This window comes from Corapipo altera, unplaced genomic scaffold (genome assembly GCF_003945725.1).
Source record: "Corapipo altera isolate COAL_440 unplaced genomic scaffold, ASM394572v1 0, whole genome shotgun sequence".
Lineage (NCBI taxonomy): Eukaryota > Metazoa > Chordata > Aves > Passeriformes > Pipridae > Corapipo > Corapipo altera.
Window position 1 is genome coordinate 315,242 of NW_020884872.1, and position 15,255 is coordinate 330,496.

General features: G+C 53.0%; 1 protein-coding gene across 2 annotated transcripts in view; it reads left to right on the forward strand.

The window, feature by feature from the left end:
- Positions 1-15,255, forward strand: part of SON (SON DNA binding protein) — a 37,425-nt gene that overhangs the window by 1,200 nt on the left and 20,970 nt on the right. For both annotated transcript variants that reach the window (XM_027634277.1, XM_027634268.1), the window contains exons 2-3: positions 247-410; positions 5,895-15,158. In XM_027634277.1, the coding sequence (XP_027490078.1) occupies positions 247-410; positions 5,895-15,158 (9,428 nt within the window). The remainder of the gene's footprint in view (positions 1-246; positions 411-5,894; positions 15,159-15,255) is intronic.

Here is a 15,255-nt window from a genome sequence, read left to right on the forward strand (position 1 = left end):
TGTGTGGTGGAGGAAGGCCCTGCAAGGTCGTACGAACTCGGGGGATGTGGCACATTCTAGACGTGGTTTTCGCCATCCTTGTGCAGTCGCAGCGTGCCCGGGGTGGATCAGGGAGGGTTAATCCGAAAGCGGAGCTTCTCCGGGAGGCTGGAGCACTGCTCTGAGGGGCTGGGCGTAATAAATGTGTGCGAGTGACCAAAAAGCGGCTCCACGTGGCCCGTACTGAGCTGCCGTTTCTCCCGGCAGTGGGAATGTGGAAGCCCAGCCCAACGGGGACACGGCCCCGGCAGAGCCAGCCCAGCCTTCCGACGCCTCTGGAGCTGCCGGGAGCTGTGCTGGCGATCAGATGGTGCAGAAGATCGAGGAAGTGCTCTCGGGAGCCCTCGGGACGGAGCTGCAGAGCAACCCAGGTAAGGGAACCGCCGCTGGCAAAATCGTCCTGGTGGTGCCTCAAAACAGAATCCGGTGATAGAGATGGAAAAGCCCCTCTTGGTGCTGCTCCTCTGGCAGGTTGGGTGTTTGTTGCGAGTTTCTGAAATGCTTTATGTGTCTGCTCTGGTTTACAGCTGCAGAAATGCATCATTTAAAAATTAAAGTGGTTGTTACGTGAAAGTTGAGTTACTTGATGTGGGAGAAAGGTGGTTTTCTTTTCCATGCTGAAACACACAAAATGTTGTTGTATTTAAATATGATTTTTATCTGTATTTACATAAACTTTTATATTCTTTATACCTACTTCAGGGTCTCTCAGCAGTTCTTAGTAACAAAACTGGTGCAGATAGAAGCAGTTCCTGGTTTGAATTGGTTTTGGATTATTTCTAAAAGCCATTTATTAGGATTCAGATCTGTGATGAACTGTCAGACACCTTGTTTTAAAATAAACTTTTAAAATGTGGATACACTGCAATCTCTCAAAGGTTAAGAAATTTTTACGTATCAGTGTCAGAACTTCAATAAATTGGTGGATTTATTGTGCCAGAAAGTCACATCTGAGAGTCCCCTCTCATGGGACTGGTCCTTGCTGTAAAATTTCTTACTCTGGAGAGTCAGTGAGGAGCTGAAGGCTGTAATTATTGCATTTCCTATTTTTTGGAGTTGCCACCCAGGTGGTGCAGTGTGCTGGGTGAGTACAGCTCCAGAGGTTTTTTTTTTTTTTTAGGAGACAGCACAGAAAACTGATAGTTTTGGAGTTTCTGTTGGCAGAGGTTTGGAATTGCTCTTTATTTTCCTTTTATGCTCAGTGGCTTGTGCACCTTGAGCATTTTCAGGTGTTTTAATTCTTGCTGTACAAGCAGCACTTTAGGCTGAAATTGGGGGTTTTGGTAGTGTTTTTTATTTTTTGTTCTTTTGTGGAAGAATGAGGTCACATGGTGATAAATGAGACCTGTTAACTTGGAAGTTCATAAACTCCCCCTGTGGTAAATGTTCCCAATGTCCATATCTCAGAGGGAGTTGGACAAGAGAGATTATCTCAATCTAGAGAGATTATCTGAACCTAGTGAATTATCTTTGCAGAAAAGGTCATTTTTAGAATCATGGAATATCCTGAGCTGGGAGGGACCCCCAAGGATCACTCAGTCCAAGCTCTGGCCCTGCCCAGGACACCCCAACACTCCCCCCTGTCCCTGAGAGCATTGTCCAAACCCTCCTGGAGCTCTGGCAGCCTTGGGGCCGTGCCCACTGCCCTGGGGAGCCTGGTCAGTGCCCACCACCCTCTGGGGGAAGAACCTTGTGCTGAGATCCACCCTGAGCCTGCCCTGTCCCAGCTCCAGCCCTTCCCTGGGTCCTGTCCCTGCTCCCAGAGGTCGGAGCTGCCCCTCAGGAGGAGCTGCAGCCCCCGCTGAGCTCTGCCCTGGGGCTGCTCTGCTCCAGCTGCACCAGCCAAGTGCCCTCAGCTGCTCCTCAGTGGCCCCTCCAGACCCTTCCCCATCTTCATGTCCCTTGTTTGGACACTCTCTAAGAGCTTTAAAACATCCTTCCATTGTGTCCCTCCAGACTGCCCCAATATTGAGGTGAGGCCACCCCAGGGCAGAGCAGAGCAGGACAATCCCCTCCCTGGGCCCACCGGCCATGCTGGGCCTGATGCCCCCAGGCCAGGGTTGGCCCTCTTGGCTGCCAGGGCACTGCTGACTCCTGGCCAGCTGGCACCCACCAGGACCCCCCTTCCCTCAGCTGCTGTCCACGCTCTCACTCCCCAGTCATCACACACTGCCAGCACTGCCCCGTCCCAGGGGCACAATCCATCCCTTCCCCTTGTTGGAATTCCCGTGGTTGTTGGTTCCCAGCCCTCTGATCTGTCCAGAGAGGCCTCCCTGCCTTCCAGGGAGTCACCAGCTCCTCCCAGTTCAGTGTCATCCACAAACCCTTCCAGCCCCGTGTCCAGGTTGTCAATGGAGATGTTGAGGATGGAGCCCTGCAGACCCCACTAGTGATGGTGCCAGCCTGGTGTCACCCCAGTCACTGTCACCCTCTGTGCCCCACCCGTGAGCCAGTTGCTCACCCCTTGGATGATCTGGTTATCCAGCTGGGGGCTGCACATCTGGTCCTTCCTCACTGCATTCACAGCACTTTGTGAAAACAAAAGCTGCACTTCTGTGCCTTTATTAATATTCCCAAAAGTACCAGGAGCCTGTTCTGTGGGATGTTCAGGCAGTTGGGGTTCAGGGAGGGGTTTTTAGGCAGAGCAGGTTCCAGCACCCTGTGCCTCCCACATCCCTGGCCCCATGTGAGGCAGCACCAGTGAAACCTTTACCTTTGCACAGGTTGTACAACAGGAAGCTTAACCCGAGCCACACTTGCTTTGGGCTTTCTCTGCCTTTTCCATGAGTTTGGAAGGGCTGGTTTCCCAGGAGCTGCAGTTACAGGCACTTACAATAAGGCATTTTAAAAGGATTGGTCTCAGCCTCTCTTTTTCCTTTCAGCTTGTTGTTTTGCTGAGCTTTATTCTGCATTTTATTCCATAAAAATGCACCTGTTTCTGGAATGACAAGTCACTTTCATTTACAGTATTGCAATTACCAACAGTTCTTGAAGGATTTTGCAGTGTTCCCTGGGAATAACGAGCTTTGGGATCCCAGGTTCTAATGGGAGGGTCCGTGTTGCTGCCCTGGCCTGTATAAATACAGTCACTGAAGGGAACATGCAAACAGGCTCCAATGTACAGCTCATCTTTCACAGAAATCCCAGCAAGTTGCCTTTAAAGAATTGCCTTTCTCCTGAAAACAAGGCCCTAGGTCCCCAGAGGGGGCAAGAACCCAGCACAGCCTAAACCCAGGGGGAAATGAGGTACAGAACTGAAAGGTGCTGGGCACCTCAGTCTGCCTCTGTCCCTTCCCCATCAGTGGTTGCTGCAGCCATGATCAGGTCTCCACAGGCACTGGAATTTGTTCCTGCCCGTTGGAAACAAATGCTCCAGCAGGGACTGCAGGTTTGCAGTAGCTCTGGCAGCTGCAGTCCAGTCCCAGCAGCTCTTCCATCCTGCTGTGCCTTAGAGCTTTGGGATGGGGAAGCAGATGCTGTTTCCCAGAATTTGTTGTTAGGCCTTAGCGAGGAGCCTGGTCAGGGAACACACTCAGAATTCCCAACCCAGCAGCAGCACTGGGCTCAGCCCTGGGATGAAGCTCAGCAGGGGAGGGTGGGCCAGGCACCTTCTGTGCAGTGAGGCACCACGGAGGTCATTTGTCTGGAAAATGGGAATTCGTGCTTACCTTCCATGTGCAGCTTGGGGAGTTTAAAAGCACATCTGCAGCCTCCTGGAGGAAGGCACTGCCCTGCAGAGTGTGGGTGGGCATACATCCAAACCCTCTGCCCCCTCAGGTGAGACCCCCCTGCAGAGCTGCTCCAGCCCTGGGGAACAGCACAGCAAGGACATGGAGCTGCTGGAGAGAGTCCAGAGCAGGCCCCAAGAGGATCCCAGGGCTGGAGCAGCTCTGCTGGGAGGAAAGGCTGGGAGAGCTGGGATTGTTCAGCCTGGAGAGGAGAAGCTTTGGGGGGAACTGATTGTGGCCTTGCAGGGCCTGAAGGGAACAGACAAGAAAGATGGAGAGACGCTGTTTCCAAGGGCTGGAGGAACAGGACAAGGGGGAATCATGGAGTGGTTTGGGTTGGAAGGGACCTTGAAGATCATCCAGTTCCAATCCCCCGGCCATGGGCAGGGACACCTTCCACTATCCCAGGTTGTTCCAAGCCCCATCAAGCCTGAGCTTTAACACTTCCAGAGATGGGGCAACTTCCCTGGGCAACCTGTGCCAGTGTCCCACCACCCTCACAGGGAAAAATTTCTTTTTAATGTCTAATCTAAACCTACTCTCTTTCAATTTAAATCTGTTCCCCATGTCCTGTCCCTCCAGCCCTTGGAAATAGTCTCTCTCCATCTTTCCTGTGGCTCCTTCAGACCCTGCAAGGCCACAATCAGTTCCCCCCAAAGCTTCTCTTCTCCAGGCTGAACAATCCCAGCTCTCCCAGCCTTTCCTCCCAGCAGAGCTGCTCCAGCCCTGGGATCCTCTTGGGGCCTGCTCTGGACTCTCTCCAGCAGCTCCATGTCCTTGCTGTGCTGTTCCCCAGGGCTGGAGCAGCTCTGCAGGGGGGTCTCCCCTGAGGGGCAGAGGGGCACAATCCCCCCCTGCCCTGCTGCCCACGCTGGGGGATCAGCCCAGGGCACGGGGGGGTCTGGGCTGGGCCATGTCCAGCCTCTCCCCCACCAGCACCCCCAGGGCCTTTTCCCAGGGCTACTCCATCTGCTCATCCCCAGCCTGGATTGATCCCAGGGATGCCCCAATCCAGGTGCAGCACCGGCACTTGGTCTTGTTAAACCTCAGGAGATTCCCAAGGGCCACTGCTCCAGCCTGTCCAGGTCCCTCTGGATGGTCCCATCCTTCAGGTGTGTCCCTGCAGCCTCAGCTTGGGGTCACCTGAAAGCTGCTGAGGGTGCCCCCAAGCCCTCTGTGTCACTGGGGAAGGGATCAGCTCCCACTGGTCCCAGTATGGAGCCCTGAGGACACCACTGATGGCCAGCAGGACTCTGAGCCTTTGACCATGACCCTGTGGATGGGACCATCCAGGTAATTCCTAATCCACTGAACAGTCCACCTGTCAAATCCATCACTCCAGTTTGGAGAGAGGGCTGTTTTGGGAGACTGTGCCAAAGGCTTTACAAAAGCCCAGATAAATGACAGCTGTGGCTCTTCCCTTATCACTGATGTAGTTTCTCCATCAGAGAAGGCCACTGGGTTGGTCAGACAGGATTTTCCCTGGGTGAAACCATGGTGGCTGTCCCAAATCACCTCCCTGTTCTCCATGTACTTCAACAAAGCTTCTGGGAGGATCTGTTCCGTGATCTTCCCAGTCACAGAGGGGAGACTGACAGGATGGCAGTTCCCAGGATTGTTCTTCCTTCCTTTTTATTGGCTGGGAGGGTGGTGAGGCCCTGGCCCAGGTTGCCCAGAGAAGCTGTGGCTGCCCCTGGATCCCTGGAAGTGTCCAAGGCCAGGTTGGACGGGGCTTGGAGCAACCTGGGCTGGTGGAAGGTGTCCCTGCCCATGGCAGGGGTGGCACTGGATGAAAACTTTAAGGTCTTTTCCAACCCATCCCTGACCATCCTGTGATACTTCTTGGAAAGAGCCCTGTTCCCACTAGACCTGTGTTGTTGAACAGGAAGATTTGGGTAGTTTTTTGAAAGAGGAATTAATTGTCTTTAGTTTAAGTGACTCCTGAGAGGAAGAGAGGAAACCTGGAAAAAGAGCGTGTGCTGTTGGTGTGTGGTGGCTCAGCAGGTCAGGCAGGGTTTGCAAGTGTAATTGTTTTCTACTTCTGCCCATGTTCTTCATTGGTAGTCTAAAGGAATTTTTTAAATGCAGTCTTAAAAATGCTTACAAGGAAAATATCATTTTTTCTAGATGTAGACAAAAATACTGTGAAAAATAGTACTCAGTCTACAAAAAGAAGCTCCACTGGAGAAGATGAAATTCCTAGGAAGAAAGCAAAGAAGAACAAGAAGCACAAAAGCAAGAAGAAGAAGAAAAAGAAGAAGAAAAGGAAGAAAGAGAAAAAGCATAAAAAGCAGCCAAAGGAAGCCAAGCTGGGTGCACGTCCCGGAGAAGCCGTGGATGTGCCGCCGGCTCCTCACCTGCTCCTGGAGAAATCCGGCTCCCAAGTGAATGTCCAGCAGGGAGGGGTGGGAGAGCCCGGCCTGGCTGGGCACCTGCAGCCACAGCTGTGCCCAACAGCGAGTGAGGGGCTTGATAATCAAGCTTTAGGACTTGTTTCCCATTCAGTAACTGATTCCCAGCAATCTGCAGAAAACCTTGGAAGTGGGGAGGGGACTTTGTGTGCAACAAATCCTCCATTTAATTTAGAAAGCAACCAGTCTAATATCCCAGAAAATACCAGTATAGCTCACAGCATGATTTGCACTAGTGAAGAACAAATTCAGCAGTCCCATGGAAATATTTATCCTGTAGCTATTAATGCCAGTGTTGTTGATACTGGAAACGATGCTTGGTCCAGCATCCCATCTGGAATTGCCAGTAAATCTGAGTTTCAGAAAGATTCAGTAGAAGCACTGAGAGGTTCAGAAGTTACTCTGAAATCTCCAGGCACTGGGGAGGTAAAAGCTTTGGATGCAGCTCTCGAGCCCGAGGCCATGGAGGTGTTGCCTTACTCGGAAGCATCTCTGCAATCAGTGTCTCAGAGGGGAGCACAGGACTTAGGAACAGCTTCGGAGTCCGTGTCCTTGGCAAGTGGTGGGACAGCAATTCCTACATCTGCAAATTGGGCAGATCCCAGTGCTGTGACAGTAGCTCACGTGGCTGTGGCTGGACAAGTACAGAAAATTCCAGAAGCAACGGAAAAATGTGTGCATATGGGAAATGTGCAAAGTGTGCAGAGATCTTTGGAACTGGGGGGTGTGAGCAGAACTTGGGAGCCAGCCCAGCAGCCCTCGGTTATAGCTGGGAATTTGACGCTCCCCATGGGGAGTTCAAGTGTCTTGAGAGCAAATGCACCTTTGCAACATCCTTTTAAATTATCCGCAGCCAGCCCTGTGGCTCCAATGGAAATACAAAGTGCCAAAACACCCCCAGGAGCAGGAGCCGCCACAAAGATGAAGGATATTGAACCAGCTATGGAAAATGTGAAAGCTTTGGAAACAGCCATGGAACCTGTGGGTGTTACAGCTCATGAGAGTCTGCAAGGCAAAAGCGTGGAAGGTCCCACAGCTCCTGCAGCAGTGCTGGGGGCAGCAGGAGCATTCCTGCAGTGTGGAGGCTTCCTAAAAGCGAGGGGTGTGGACAGAGCTGCGGGGCCCACGCTGCCAGCAGCACCCACAGGGGCCAGCGCGGCTGCGGAGCCAGAAGGGGGAAGAGCAGCTGCAGAACCCACAGCCCTTGGACAGACCTTGGTCCAGCAAACAGCTCCACAGCTCCACATGGCAGAGGGGCTTAGAAGTCCACAAGCAAGAGGCTCAGAAGGTACTTCATTGCCGAGACCTGAGGGTGAATCCAACGTGAGAGGTTTGGCACCTGCCCCGTCTTTGCAGAAGGAAGATGTGCAAGGTCCGGGAGGAGTCCTGAGACCAGAGGGTTTCACAGCAGCTTCACTGTCCTTGCAAGGGGAAGGTGTGAAAGCTTCAGAACAAGCTGTGCATTGTGGGGCTGTTGCAAGTCCAGGACTTGCCTTAGGAAGGACTCCTGAACCTGTGGTTTCGCATGAGAGCGTGGAACCAGTTAGAGAGGCATTGTCAGGAGTGATGCCCTGGCAAACCACAGCAGAGAGAGAACCTCTCGGTGCAAACCAAACACACAGTTCCATCATTTCACAGACTCAGGTCATGGCACACACCAGAACCTCACAAACTGAGGTGCATGGGGAGAGAAGGGATTCTGAACTTGCTCCAGAAGATCCAAGTAAAGCCGAGGCAAGGAGCAGAGAAGCAGTCCTAGAACCTGTGCAAGCTTTAGAAACCAGTTCAAAACCTGTTCAGGAACAAATAGTAGGTCATTCAACAGCAGTACTGGAGTCTTTGCCCAGAGTGGAAGAAAACAATGTGACAGAATTGACAGATGTGCAAACTCAGGGGCCTGCTGTAGAATATCTGCTTGGAACAAGGACCAGCATGCAAAGAAATGAGCCCTCAGAAATGGAGAAAGCAAAATATTTGGGGCCAGCACCAGAAGCTGGAGAAGTGAGTTGGTTGGAGAGCATGAAAGAGTCTGCAACAGTAGAGGTGAAAGGTTCTGGAACAGGTGGAGAGCTTGAGGTAGCCATGGATGATGCTTCAGCAGCTGTTCCAGAATCTTTGCACACGGAAAAGCCAGAAGAGCCGCAGGGAGTTCTAGAAGTAAAACCTACTGCAGAATGGAAGAGTTCAGAAGAGGCTCCAGAAATCTTGGATGCTGCTGGACTGAAGTCTTCTGAAGCAGTTCCAAAACCAGGGGATGTGAAGGGTCTGGAAACAACACCGGAACACACAGTGACAGCAGAGGTACAATATGCAGAAGGAGTGCAGGGTCAACAGGTGGAGGATATGCTGATTGAGAAGGAAGATGCAGAGCAGACTCAACCATCTGAGCCTATTGCAGAAACAGTTTTTAGTTCTTCGCGTGCTGCAGAGGAAAAAGACTCCACAGTGGCTCCTGTGGCAGGAACACAAGATTCGGAAGCAGCTCCTCAGGCTGATGTAGAGCTGAAAGATGCAGCAGCCGTGGGGTTGGAGGCAGAGACAAAAGATTTGGAAGCAGCTCCAGTACCTGAGACTGAAGCAGAAGCAGCCCAGGCAGAAGTCATTCCAGAGGCTGAGGATGTCAAAGAAGCAACTCCAGAAGAGGACTCTGAGAAAAGAGATTCAGAAACATCTGATGTGCAGCCCGATGTGGCAGCACGAATGAAGGAGACTCTCATGAGACTGGAGAACGTGGTTGAGAAAAGCAGCCATAGAAGCAGTGAGAAGAAACATGATTCAAAGAAGCAGAAAAGGAGCCGCTCCAAGTCTCAGTCCAGGTCTAGGAAGCGGAAGAAGAAATCAAGGTCGCGCTCTACTTCCAGGCGCTTGACCTCTAAAAGAGCCCGTTCTAGGAGCAGAAACTACTCGGTGTCCAGAAAAAAGCATTCCAAATCCAGATCCCGATCTGTGGAGAAGAGAGAGAGAAGAGTGTCCTCGCGGAGGTCCAGGCGCAGACGTTCCAGGTCGTCTGACCATTACAGGTCTAAATCCAGATCAGCAGAAAAGAGATTGTCCTCTGGGAGGTCCAGGCGGAGACGTTCCAGGTCCTCTGACCACTACAGGTCTAAATCCAGGTCCGTGGAGAAGCGACTCTCCTCCCGGAGGTCCAGACGCAGACGTTCCAGGTCCTCTGACCGCTACAGATCCAAGTCCAGGTCCGTGGAGAAGCGATTGTCCTCCCGAAGGTCCGGGCGCAGACGTTCCAGGTCTTCTGACCGCTACAGATCCAAGTCCAGGTCAGTGGAAAAGAGACTGTCCTCTCGGAGATCCGGGCGCAGACGTTCCAGGTCCTCTGACCGCTACAGGTCCAAGTCCAGGTCCGTGGAGAAGCGACTGTCTTCCAGAAGGTCCGGGCGCAGACGTTCCAGGTCCTCCGACCGCTACAGATCCAAGTCCAGGTCAGTGGAAAAGAGACTGTCCTCTCGCAGGTCTGGGCGCAGACGCTCCAGGTCTTCTGACCGCTACAGGTCTAAATCCCGGTCAGTGGAGAAGAGGTTGTCGTCCTGGAGATCCCGCCGCAGACATTCCAGGTCCTCTGACCGTTCAAAATCTAGATCCAGGTCTTCAGAAAAGGGAGGCGGCAAAGAATACTCCTGGAGGTTCAGACATCGATCTGGTTCCTCTGATCGGTCAAAATCCAGGTCACGGTCCATAGAGAAAAGAGGTCGGAAGGCATCTGTGCGGAGGTCAAAACGACAACGCTCCAAGTCCTCGGACCGCTACAAGTCTAGATCCAGGTCAGTAGAAAAGAGAGATCGGAAGCAGTCGTCACGGAAGTCTAAACGTCAGCGCTCCAAGTCCTCCGACCGGTACAAGTCGAGATCCAAATCGGTGGAAAAAAAGAAGGAGTCCTCACGTAAATCCAAACGTCGCCGCTCAAAATCTTCTGAACGTTACAAGTCCAGGTCCAGGTCTGTCGAAAAAAAGCGCAAGGAATCTTCAAAAAAATCCAAACGAAAACGTTCCAAGTCCTCTGACAGCGTCAAGTCAAGGTCCAAATCTGTAGAAAAAAGAGAGAATAAGTTGTCAGCTAAGTCCAGCAAACATGCAGAGTCATCTGAACTTCAGGAGTCAACCAAAGGTCTTGAAAATGTTCCTGAGTCTTCTGTTGGAAGCGAAGGCAAATCTTCCAATGGTCCCATGTCAATGTCTTTGTCCGAGCAAGGAATAAACGGCCCAGAGCTGCCGCCGTCGTATGGAAGTGGATTTTCCAAAACATCTGATAACCTTGAAGAAAGCTCTGTTGAAAAAACGGGAGATCTGCAGTCTTCTGCCATGTCTGAAATGGATACCTCCAAGACTCCAGACAACCAGGAATTGAGATCCATGTCTGTGGAAAAAACACAGGATTCAGAGCTTTCTATGACATCTGAAAATGGATCAGCTGAAAAAGCAGAGGCTCTGGAGTCTTCACCGCTACCTGAACTTCCATATTCGACACCCAAGTCAAGATCGTCATCTGTTGAAAAAAGGAGAGACGTAGAAACTTCTTCAGTAACAGAATTTCATCTCTCCACATCCCACGGAGATGTATCCAGAACTGCCCCTCTCAGAGAAGTAGAAGGTCCAGAGCTTCCTCCGTCATTTCGAAGTGACTACAAGACTATCTCCTCATCCTCTGGAAGCATGGAAGCTCAGGGCTCTTCTGTGCCATCCGAAGGCACACTCTCCAGCTTGTCTGATGGTCCTGACTCGCGACATATCCCTGGTGAGCAAATAGAGCTCCCACAGTCTCTGCAAGTACCTGAACATGGATCCTCCCAGCTGGCTGCCAGCCCCGGAGCAGTGGAAGCTCAGAGGCCTTCCCTGGCACCTGAAGGGACCCGCCCTGCAATCCCTGATGGCCAGGAGCCTTCTCTGGCTTCTGGCAGTGGATACTTCATGTCTCCTGATGGACTTGGATCAGGATCCTGCTTTGCTGCACCAGTAGACCAGACTTCATTGTCTGTAGGCGAGTCCTTCAAGTCCCCGGATGGAAATGAACAAAGATATTTATCTGTTGAAAAAGTCAAGGCTGCAGATGTTTCCCTCATGTCTGTGTGTGGTCCTGTTGAGATCTCTGATGACCTTGTTTCAGTGTCCTCTTTTAAAGTTCATGAGTCCAGATCATCTGTTGACAAAGGTTTGGATGGCCCAACACTTCCCCAAGTCCTTGGGGTTGATTGCTCTGGATCTTCAGAAATGCACGAGTCGAGATACCTGCCTGCTGGAAAAATAGACGGTGCAGGATCTTTGGTGCTCTCCAAGAGTGGGATTCCCGTGTGCCACGATGGCCACAAAGCAAAGTACAATTCTTTTGAGAGCACAGAAGGTGCAGAACTGTCAGTGGCGTCTGAGCTCAGGTGCTCTGTGTTCCCCGAAGGCTATAAACTGGCATCTGCTGCAGTTGATAAAGTGGAGATCCATAAGTCTCCTCTCTCGCTGGAAGGTGGGTTCTCTGTGTCTGCTGATGGTGAATCAGTGAGTACACCTGAAAAACTGCAGCCCCCAGGGACTGCTCTGCCATCAGAAGAGGGGGTTGTCCTCTTGCCCGATAGTCATGAACTGAGACCTGTCCCTGCTGAAAAAGTGGAGGTGCTGAATTCGTCTGAACTGAAAGTCCTCGCTTCCCCTGACAGCTACAGGCTGGGGTCTGCCCACGATGAAGTACAGGTGCAGGAAAGCAGATGTTCAGTTGCCTCCGATGGTCACGAGGTGACATCCACCCCTTTTGGAAGAGCTGAGGTAGAGGAGCCTTCTGGATTGTCTGACAATGAACACACGACAGGGCTCGATGGTCCCGAGCTGACATCAACCCCTGCGGAGAAGACGGAGCTGCAGAAGCTTTACCAGATGGCTGAGGAGAGAAGTTTGGTGTCTGCCGAGAGCCAGGAGTTGGAGGCACCCTCTGCTGACAAGGCGCAGATGCAAGAGCCTGCCCTGGGCTCTGACAGCGAATGCACCGTGTCCTGGCTGCACCAGGAGTTGAGGTCCAGCTCTCCCGAAAGGGCAGAGGTGCAGGAAGCTGCCGTGGTACCCGACAGTGACTATGCTGTGGCTGCTGAACATCACACCTTGCCATCTTCCCTGGCTGCAAAACCAGAGGGGCAGGAGTGCTCTGTGCTGCCTGGGGTGTCCCCTCAGGGCCAGGAGGTGATGGCCAGTCCAGCTGAAAAAGAGGTGCAGGAGCCTTCTCTGCCACCTGGCAGTGAATATTCCATCTTCCCTCAGGGCCAGGGTTTACAGCCTGGCCTCGCTGGGAACACGGCAGTGCAGGAGCCCTCCCCCATCCCAGACAGCTGCTACACTGCATCTCCCGGGGGGCTGGAGCTGCTCCACGCTTACAATGAGACACCAGAGGTGCAGGAGTGTTCTCTGCTGTCTGAAAATGAGTACGACGTGTCCCCCGAAAGGCGCGATTTGAGATCCAGTCCCGCTGAGAAAGAAGAAGGGGAGGAATCTGAAAGTGAAAGTTCAATATCCACCGACAGCCGGGAGTTGCAGCCTGCAGCTGTTGGAAAAACAGAGGTGCAGGAGTTGTCTTTGTCTGAGGGTGAGTGTCCCATGTCCCCTGAAGGTCAGGAGCTGCAGTCCAGCCCAGCTGAAAGAATAGAGGGCAAGGAACCTTCTGTGACATCTGAAAACGAACACGCTCTGTCCCCCGAGGAGTATGAACCACGAGTAACTCACACCGAGAGAGCAGAGGGTGCGGATTCTGCTTCGACATCTGAACGTGACCATTTGTTTTTCGAGAGCCAGGAGGTGAGGTTCCCCCCTCTTCAGAAAGCAGATGGGCAGGAGCTTTCTCCAGCACCTGACAATGAACATGGAGCATCTCCTGATGAGCAGGAGTTGAGATTCACCAGTGTTGGAAAAGCAGATGGCCCTGAATCTTTGGCACTGAACGATAGAGCCTCCATGTCCCCCGATGACAGTGACTTGAAATCCATCCCTGTTGAGAAAGTGGACCACGCAATGCCTTCTTTACTGCCTGAAGGTGAGCGCTCTGTGTCTCCGGACGGCTACAGTGTGAGATCGGGCCCTGGAGAAGAAACTGGGGATCTGGAGCCCTCTTTGAGATCTGAACGTAGATATTCCACATCCTCCTATCAGGAGGGTCATGAGCTGAAATCTCCCATGGAGGAAGAGGGTCTGGAGTCCTCTTTGACTTCTGAACACAGGCAGTCTGTGTCCCCCGAGGGCCACGACCGGAAATCTGCCATAGATGAAGAAATGGATGACGTGGAGAGACGTTCCACCTCCCCTGAAGAGCAGGAGTCAAGCGCGGGTGAAGAAGCAGAGGATCTAGAGCAGCCTTTGACAACAGAACGTAGGTGCTCCGTGTCTTCTGATGAACGCGAGTCAAGGTCAACCACTGGGGAAGAGGCAGAGGATGCAGAACCCTCCTTGACAGCTGAACGAAGAGACTCCATATCCTCTGACGAGCACGAGTCGAGGTCCACTGCTGGGGAGGATGGGGAAGATGGGGAGGCCTCTGTGACGGCTGAACGTAGACACTCCACGTCTTCTGATGACCGTGAGTCCACAGCTGGTGAAGAAACAGAGGATTTGACAGCCGAACACAGACGTTCTGTGTCTCCTGACGGACACGAGTCGAGGTCATCTGTAGGCGAAGAAGCAGAGGATCAGGAGCTCTCTTTGGCAGCTGAACGTAGACACTCCACATCTTCAGATGAACATGAGTCAAGATCTACTGCTGGTGAGGATGCAGAGGATGTGGAGCCCTCCTCGGTAGCTGAGCGAAGAGATTCCACGTCATCGGACGAGCAGGAGTCCAGGTCTGACGCTGGTGAAGAAGCAGAGGATGTGGAGCCCTCTTTGACAGCTGAGCACAGACGTTCTGCATCCCCCGATGGGGCTGAGTCCAGGTCTACCACCGGAGAAGAAGAAGGAGATGATGCGGAGCCCTCCTTGACAGCTGAACAAAGAGACTCCACGTCATCAGAGGAGCATGAGTCAGAGTCTTCTAGCGGGGAAGAGGAGGGCGAGGACGCGGAGCCCTCTTTGGCAGATGAAGATAAGCAGGATTCCATGCCTCTGGAGCAGTCGGAGGAACAGGACTCTAACTTTGTCCCTGAAAGTAGACGTTCCGAGTCTTCTGAACGTGAGAAATCTAGATCCAAATCTGTTGATAAAGCGTCTGACAAAGAGTCTCCCCAGAGATCTGTCAGCAGGCGCTCACAGTCTCCCGCCCTCCAGAAGAGCCGATCCACGTCCGTTGAGAAAGCGGCGGACAAAGAGTCCACCCGGAGGTACCGACGGAGACGCTCCAGGTCCACCGCTCGCCAAAGGAGCCAGTCCACGTCCGTGGAGAAGACAGCAGACAAAGAGTCCACCCGGAGGTCCCGGCGCAGACGCTCCAGGTCCACCGCTCGCCAAAGGAGTCAATCCAAATCCGTGGAGAAGGCAGCGGACAAAGAGTCTTCACGGAGGTCCAGGAGCAGGCGCTCCAGGTCCTCTCAGCGCAGATCCAAGAGATACGACACAGACTCTCGCTCCAGGCGGAATCGCTCCAGGTCAGCGACACGGAGAAGAGCTTCGCGATCCAAATCCAACCGCCGCTCCCGGTCCAGCTCCTTGTCCCGGTCAAGGCACAGGAGGAGGAGCAGGTCACGGTCAGCATCCCGAAGGCGACGCTCCTTATCCAGGGACAGGCGCAAGAGGTCTCAGAGAAATAGATCCAGATCTACCGAGAGAAGGAGGAGGAGATCGGATTCCAGAGATCGTAGGATATCGCTCCGATTACGGAGCAGGAGTCGGACGCCTCTTCGGCAGAGGAGATCGAGGTCCCGAGGGAGGAGGCGGAGCTCCAGCAGGTCCCCGATCCGGCTGCGGCGGTCGAGGTCTTCAGGGCGAAGGCGGTACAGCAGGTCACCCGATCGCCGCCGCTCCAGGTCCTCCGAGTTCTCCAGCAGGTCCCCGAAACGTCTCACAGACCTGGGTGAGTGAGGGCTCATTTTCGGTAGCTCCGGGATGGACGAGGGTGGGTCGGTCTGCACAGCCTGGCTTTAACACATCCCTGCAGCGTTCAGAAGGGA